The 8684-nt window shown below is 40.5% G+C and overlaps 1 protein-coding gene across 2 annotated transcripts in view; it reads right to left on the reverse strand.

The window, feature by feature from the left end:
• Positions 1-8084, reverse strand: part of P2RX1 (purinergic receptor P2X 1) — a 40762-nt gene extending 32678 nt beyond the window's left edge. For both annotated transcript variants that reach the window (XM_026708551.2, XM_087926987.1), the window contains exon 1: positions 7792-8084. In XM_026708551.2, the coding sequence (XP_026564336.2) occupies positions 7792-7928 (137 nt within the window). In that variant the 5' untranslated portion in view covers positions 7929-8084. The remainder of the gene's footprint in view (positions 1-7791) is intronic.
• Positions 8085-8684: the final 600 nt, after the last annotated feature.

The following is an 8684-nucleotide window of genomic DNA, read 5'->3' on the forward strand; positions in this document are numbered from 1 at the left end:
CCGGCAATAAGAAGAGTTTTTACCAGGTAGACTCTCTCTAAACATGGAGGTTTTATTTGGTTGTGGTGACTGACAGGGTTTTTCTCTGCCTTCTCCTTCATGAATTTGTTTAGTCCTTTTGGGACTATTTCAATTGGAATTCAGCTTAACAGCCAATTCCATAAATTGTTCTCTGTTTTCCTTGGCCTGTCCTACATTTACAATTTGCTAATCTCATTAGATGGACTTGAATTCTAGTATTGTGAGAGTGGAAGTTAAGGAAAGATGATTAATTAAGTTTGGGAGGGACTCTTATCCAGGCATCTCCCTGAATAACAGAATTTCAACTTCAGTTTAAATTCTTTCAATGTACTCAGCTGTAAGTTTCTGAACTCAAGACAGATTTACTTCTAAATAGACCTGCCACAGGATACAGAATGGGTTTGTTCAACATTCCTAATTTGGCGACTGAATTTCTAAATACACCAAACAGGAAACCAGATTAAGTCACCAATATTAAAACTAACCAAATGTAGCATATTGTGGTGAAGACAGCACTTGGAACTAGTTGTCTGGTTATGCCATTGTCTTCCCCCTTTCTTTCTCTGGGCAGTCCAGGCTACAAATGCATTCAGCTCTTTTAAAAAACGAAACACTCTTTTAATGTCTCTGTGATCTGTAGTCCCAAATTGCAAGAGAGAGGGAGAAATAAAGAATTAACCAGAGAGTGAAACCTGAAAATTACAAAGTACCCCTAAAATCTGGATTGCAAATCCTAAGAGTCTCTTCTCTCAAATTTTTAAACAGATGTGGAACAGGTATTTCATGATTTCTCTTTTTGCTAAATTACAATTAAATGGAAATCATGAAATATTTGACTGTTCCTAGTCTGGATTAAATTAAATTATGTTTATTTTTCCTCTGTCTTTATCCAAGTCTACTGTTGAAAAATAACCTAAAAATACACTACCCAATTCAAATGTCATTCTTGCTTAAATAACACTATGAACCTCTGAGGTAGAAAAAATGAAAAGGTACAAACACAAGTTTCTTTTATTTTTTAAAATTTTCACCCCATTCAGGAATGCTACATATAAAAAGGAGTAAGTAACTTTTTAAAAAAAAAAACAATGTAGGGAAGTCTAAGTTTTAAAAAAGTTTGCATTGTGGATATTGATATATAATAAAAGATGACATTAGAGAAATTTGGATTTTAAAAGGATTTGGGGCTAAATATATATAGTTGTAATAATTAATGTTAATTGCTTAGAGGTGCCTTCTACATTAGGAAAGGTTCTGAATAAAACTACATATTTGTCAGTTTCTTTTTTTAAAAAACTCACCATTAGTAAACCAAACCAATCTAAATTATTGGCCAGTTTATGGGGACAATAAAATGAACTTCGCCTATATTGATCAACACAAATTTCATCCTTAGAATCATTCCTGCCAATTAATTGTTAGTATGCTAAGGAGAAAGCAGATTTTTCTTTCCTCTTAAGAGAACTACAAGAGGTTTTACTCAAAGGGAAAACAAGAAGGAGCTTTAGAGCTGTGTGTTTCAGCTTCAACATTAAAAGACAAATTCCTTGTGTGTCCAATTACACTTGGCCAATAAAGAATTCTATTCTATTCAACTCAATGGTGCGATTCAAATTTTTTTACTACCGGTTCTGTGAGCGTGGCTTGGGGTGTGTGGCATAGCTTGGTGGGCATGTTTTGGTGGGTGTGACAGGGGAAGGATACTGCAAAATCCCATTCCCTCCCCACCCACTAACCTGCTTTCCAGCTCCGTTCTCCTGTGCAGGGCAACAAAAGAAGACCCAGCCAATCAGTTGGGACTCAGGAAGACAGAGAATAGATGGGGGAGGAGCCAGTCAGAGGTGGTATTTGGCAGTTCTCCAAACTACTCAAAATTTCTGCTAGCGGTTCTCCAGAACTGGTCAGAACCTGCTGAATGCCACCTCTGAGTCAACTCCCAGAATTTGCCAACCAGCTCTACGGAACAAAAGTAGGACTGAAATAGGATGCTGAAGTTGCTCATGTATACCCAGTTCCTAGATTGTGGAGAAGATCTACATATCTTTCTTGTTTGACATCAAGATGTCCACTAGTTATAATCAGGGGTGGGATTCTACCAGTTCGCACCTATTCGCTAGAACCGGCTGTTAACATTCTAAGTAGTTTGGAGAACCAGTTGTTAGAAGAAATTACTGGCCTAATCCTGTAAGGAAGGCAGGAAGGAAACATTCTGGTCTTGCTTACAGAAACTGTCTCTCAGTTAACCCTTATTACATTCTTGGCAGGACTAGACTTCCTGTCTCAGAAACTTCTCTGGAGTTTTTTCCCCCTCCTTTGCTGTTACTTTGCTTGTGTGGAGTGACCATTCAAAGTTACAGTGGCACTGAAAAAAATGACTTATGACCATTTTTCACACGATTGTTGCAGCATCCCCATAGTCATGAGAGGCAGGCGAGGAGATGCGTGCCTCGATGTGAGTGATATTGAGTTGGCCATGCCCAGCCAATAACATGACCACCAAGCCATGTCCACTCAGTCACATGACCACCAAGCCATGCCCACCAACTAAACCACACCCACAGAACTGGTTGTTAAAAAAATTGAATCCCACCCGTGGTTATAATGGGTCACTCCTCCCAATGATTGGTGAAGTGGCCAAGGCGTTAAGCTAGAAACTAGGCAACTCTGAGTTCTAGACCTGTCTCAGGCACAAAATCCAGCTGGGTGATTTTGGGCCAATCCCCCATTCTCAGCCCATGATGTCAGATTCAAGTGACAAGTTGATCAGCCAATTCCCGTCACCACCAATGAATCAACATTTGGTTGATCCGAAAAAAGTGTACCCTGCAATTGAAGGGAAGCACTAGGAAATAAAACCCAGTGGCACAACAGCACTAAAGTCCCTCTGATTTGGCTTTGTCTGTTTTATTATATACCAAACCAGCTCTTCTAATCTCTCACACAGATTTTTGAAGGCAAGAGGCTGCTTGCTTTGGGACAATGTGTCTTCGGTTTCTCCAAGACAACAGGTAGTCCTTTGTCAGAGTATATTCATGAATTGGAAAAGAGCATGGTAACAAGCTCAGCCAATGAATAGGCATAGCAACTAAATCAGCCAATGAGGACAGTTTGGAAACTGAAACTAAAAGTAGCCTAGGAGTGGCTCTATATTAAGCTCTGCAACTCTGCAGCTATGTCTGTGTCTGTTGAAAATGAAACTGCTTCTCTCCTCTTGCTTGCCTGTTGAACTAAAGTAAAAGAGAAACTAACTTGCTTGCTGAAGACTGGAGCTCTGCTCTAAACTTGCAACATGTTTCTGTCTGAGTTTTCTCCATGTTGGAGAAATCTACAACTGGTTTGTAAAATCTACTTATTATGTTTACAAAGATGTTAAATGAAGCATCAGCCATCTATGTTTATTTTTCTGGCGCTGAATTAACACTGCAAAACTCTGAATATTCTTGATTTACAACAGTTCATTTAGTGACAGTTTGAAGTTATAATAGCACTAAAAAAACCACTGATTTATTTTATTACCATTTTTCATGCTACTTATTGCTTGAACCACCAACTTGCCCCAGCTGAGGTTTAGGAAAATGCCGAGTAGTTAATTTTCCCGAGGTAGGTGAACCTTGGTGGAAAGAGAAAGGAAAACAGAGAATCCACCAGTTTCATTTTGGAAACTACCCCACCTTAAAATGTGCGATACTGACTGGTGGGGGCATCAGAGGGGATACATGAAAAAAGTTTAAATGGTGCCTGTGAACTATGCTTGTTCAGCATATGTAAAAGAAGGAGCAAGATTTTGGTCATGCAGCCATTGCCTATACTTTGCCTTTTGTTTTTTTACTTTTCCCATGAAATATCTCTGACCTCAATACAAAGGAGCAGTAAAGGTGGGTTGTAGGATCAGTACAATTTCCATCACTCCATTTTCCTCCCAATTCCAAGAGGAAAGGAAAGCACATTAATATGGCTGCAAGGACAATCCTTGAAGAATATAATTTACCTGGACCCAGCCATTTTATTTACATTGTTATGGAAAACCATAATTTAAAATTTCCTTAGGATAGCTTCTTTAAGGATGTTTTCTTCTTCACTGTCCCACCCTGGGATTCTCAGCCAGTTCTTCATCCAAGTCTAACTTAGCTTCTGAGATGAGGTGATTGAAAGACAACCATAATTTTTAGGCAAAGGTGTGACTTCCTTCTTGCTAGGAGTCACTTCTAGGCAATGCCCACATTCCACCACTCAGCTGCCATCCCCATTCGACACATCTCCAGTCATTCTTGACCATGTTGGCTGGGGATAATAGCATTTGGAGTCCAGCAGCAGCTACAAGACCCCAAATTCCCTACCCTTGCCCTGATAGAACTAAACCTTGTCAAATGTCCTAGTAAAAACAGGTAGCTGAAATCTGAACAGTTTCTCTCTTCAAATAGTTTTGAAGAGTTTTCAGCTTTCTCTCTCTCTCTCTCCATCACCTCTCCCAAAAAGGTTTCTTTGGGGAAATCAGTGGTGGTATTCCGCCAGTTCGCACTGGATCGTGTGAACCGGTAGCAAGGATTTGGCGTAGATTGCTGAACCGGTAGTAAGTTCTGGCTGGCCACACTCCTGACCCAGTTGCCCAGTTGCTGCTAGCTTGCTTGCCCCACCCACCCGATGCTCACTCACCCTGTCTGCCTGACGCTGGCCCCCTTAAGGTATTTCTTTCTTTTTTTTCCCTCCTGACAATCAGCTGTTCATATGATCAGCTGTGCCGGGATCCCCCTTGCTGAGGCTAAGGAAGGCAAAAAATGGAGGGAGGGGCTCAGCCCCTTCTCCATTTTTTGCCTTCCTCAGCCTCAGAGGAACCTTCTGGGAGCAAAACACACCCCGAGGCTCTTCTGAGGTGAAGAAGGCCTCAAAAAATGGGTGAAGGGGTAGCTGCAAAAACAAAAACCACACACACCTAGTCACATGGACACACCCATCTAACCACACCTACCAAGCCATGCCCATGGAACCAGTAGTAAAAAAAATTGGATCTCACCACTGGGGGGAATGCTGCTAAGTGTTGGACAGCAGGAAAAACAGCTGCTTTCTTCAGCAAGCAGCCCGTAGGATCAGCAAGGGTCTATATTCTGTCCTCCGATGAACATAATACACAAGCCTGATGATGGCAGATGAGATTCTGCCGAAACGTCGCTACAACTGTAAAAGCACAACTATAATGACGTGGGAAAATACCCGAACAGAGCTGAATACCGTACCTATAAATACCTGCGAAAACCTAAGAAAACGTGTGTGTGTGTGTGTGTGTGTGTGTATTGTGCATTTTCCTTCATTTTACATTGCAATTTTATATCGCAATTTCAATTTTGCAACAATGATATGCTGGTTGTATCAGCACCTTTTTGAAGGGCAAAAGGGGATGTAGATGTTCCAGGGGAGCATCAACACCAGACTAACTTTTGACCTAACCATCAACAACAGTGATTGATGTGGCACAGTGCCCATGACTGAGTTATTTCTGGCTTGCTTTTCACATTTTTAACCATTAGCATTATAGATATTTATTGCACTACTTACTTCCACTGTGTTTTTCCATAACCTTGGATATGCAAAGGAAAAATAATATTAGAATGTTAAATAGACCTACTACAAGGTGATTTCTTGCCTAATTAAGAAGGAATGTCAATATAGCAGCCAGAGAGCTGCTATATCCATTATTTGAACTAAGTGGGAAATAGACAATGTTGGAATTCTGGATTGTGCCACTTAAGTATTTTTTTAAATGCAACCACATGTATATAGTATATTAGGTAGGGAGAGAGTTATGATAAAGTTTCTACATACATACAATTAAATTTTCAAAGTGATAAACTATAGGTATAGACAATAATCACACACACACACAGAGAGAGAGACACAGACACAGACACAAAATGATACAGTCAAAGCCCCACTTCTTTTGGACATATGTCATAAGGATATCACATATAAACAAGCAATAGAATTTGGATCATATAGCTGCCATCTTGATTTTTTTGACCACTCCGGATGCTCCTCCTGGATCCTCCCCAATTAGCATAAGGAATGCTAAACTAAATGGAGTGATGTTTCACTTGATATTAGATGCCTTTATAGTGCTAAAACAAATTGCTTTGGGAGGCTATCAGTGTGCAAAACAGAATACAAGAAATAGTCAATAAAATGGTAGCTGCAACAATGTTTAGGTTTTCTTTCTTTAATGAGGGGGGAAGGAATGATTGCTCAATGGTGAAAAAGAAATTCTGCTTTAGTCAGGCCTGGTGGTATTGGAAAAACTCCTTCCCAGCATCCTGCAGATCCTCATCTTCCCACAAAAATGACTTAGAACAGTATTTTTCAACCTGGCAATTTAAAGATATGTGGATTTCAACTCCCAGAATTCCTGACTTACAACACTGACTTAGAACAATAGAGTGTCAATTCCTAAAGCAACAATATCATAGCAAACTGTGTCTTACAATGTAAAGACAAAGTCCTTTACGTATCAAGTTGAACTTTAGCAAGCATCTGGGTGTACGCATAAAGTTGGCCATTTTTTTTCTTCTTTTGGGATATTTTCTCGCCTTTCCAATCTAGTCTCCAACTAGTCCCCCATCCAATTATTACTAACATCTGATTGGCACATAAGATCTGTGCCAATCTACTTCAGTGACTTCAGTATTCTTAGCTTTGGATTGCTCAACCCCCCTCCAAAAAAGAGCCTGCCTGCTCCTGCTTTGTACTAGATGGGAGTATCCGAATCTCTAAGGCCAGGATAGTACAGGTTGAATTAGGACTAGTGGTTTTACAATCATTTGAAGTTATGACAGCCTTAGAAAGGGTGCTTTTCATGCATAGAGGAGAATTGAACCCTTCGACAGGCAGCTCTTTCAGCCAACCCCTAGAGATGAGTGTATTTAAAACAGGATCAAAAGTAAAGTAAAGGTGCTTTTTCAAAGGGCAACTAGACATTGTTTTTCCTTGAAAATGTTTTGCTTCTCATCCAAGAAGCTTCTTCGGTTCTTTTGAAAAAGTACCTTGGGGACAATCATGACCTGGATGACTGAGAATCTACATAGACATCAAGAGTAAAGGTTTGTGAAGCAATTCCTGCCCCATAATCCTGACCTTGCCAAGATGAGTGGCAACTGGCCAGGTTCTGAAAGAAAGTTTAAAGTGAAAGGGAGTAGATACCTTAGCACAGCTGGAAGTCTTGCTGATCAACAACTCCATCTTGGGAAGAGCTGACTCATGTTCCAGATGTGGAGCAGAAGTCCCACATTTTAAATCTAGCTGCTCCACATGGAAACCAAACAATCGGCCAAGAGGGGGATACATATGAAACAGTCAGGAAGTGGCTGCCATGTGCAACTCTATACATTTAAATGGTTTTTCATCAATTGCATTTTCAGGTCCTTCCATGCCATCAAAAACTAAAAACTCTCATTAGTTCCTTACCTAACCCACAAGTGGATGATCTTGATCAATGTCTACTGGTTAATCAAGAACATTAATAGCAATAGCATTACCAATAGGACTTGGACTTACGTACTGCCCCATAACGCTTTACAGCATTCTCCGGGGATGGTTACAACATCAGCATATTCCCCCCAATAATCTGGGTCCTCATTTTACCAACTCACAAGGATGGAAGGATGGAAGGCTGAGTCAATTAATCAAACAGATGGGATTCGTGAATTGGGCACCCAGTCGCAGGAGAAACAAAAGCGAGCTCTAGGGAGAACTGAATGGCTCCCTTGCCTGATCCTAAACACTTACCCAATGATGTAGGTAAGGACCACCAGTTGGATCAGTCGGAAGGTTAAGCCCACCTTCTTGTTGTGTACCAAAACCATCCTTGGGGTGTCATATTCAAATAGAAATGAGGAGATTTTTTCTGTGAATTTATGGCCCATAAGGAATAGCTGATGTGGATTCTTTGTTGGCTTCAGGCAAAAGTCTTCTGCTGATTGATTCTCCCAAAGTTTGTCTTTCTCACGTTCTGCTAATCTTCTTTGACTTCTCAGCAGGCTCTGCTGTCTTTCCCTGTAAGCAACAGCAGAGTCCTTTCTCTTTCTGGGTGTAGTAGTTTACTTTACATCTCCTTAGATGGTCTGGGGGTGGGACAGGGTGTGTTTACTGAGTGGAGGCAGCCACAAACCACCACCCAAGAACAGCTGAGCAGGAAAGATTCATTTTTTGCATCCTGCTCTGGACAATTATAGAATGGAGTGATGATTCCAAAGGTTAGAATGATTTTTATATTTTTTTTTAAAGTCAAGTTCCATGTAGATCCCCACTGAGATGTTTGCAGATTCTTTTGTCGCATTTTATAAGTCTACAATTGAACATCATCTTGTTCTTTTCTGGGCTCAGGGGAATCTCAGGATAGTGAGAACAAAGGCATGATGGAAACCCCACCTTCTTTTATTGTGTACAATGCACATGAAAAAACAGTGAGATTTGAGCATACCATTGCTTTTTTTTCTTGACCTGTTTAGGACCCTTCCCTCCTACAGGTATCCTCCTAAGGCGATTCCCTGTTTGGGCTTAATAATGCCTTGACCTGACAGATAGTAGTCATGTTCTAAAATTGGTGTAGTTTTGGAACTGCACTCAAGAGCCATCCCATGTGCAGGCCATCATGGTAGTCTAAGTGAAAATTAGCAAAA

This window comes from Pseudonaja textilis, chromosome 1 (assembly GCF_049901715.1).
Source record: "Pseudonaja textilis isolate UNSWEBS1 chromosome 1, rPseTex1.2, whole genome shotgun sequence".
NCBI classification, from domain to species: domain Eukaryota; kingdom Metazoa; phylum Chordata; class Lepidosauria; order Squamata; family Elapidae; genus Pseudonaja; species Pseudonaja textilis.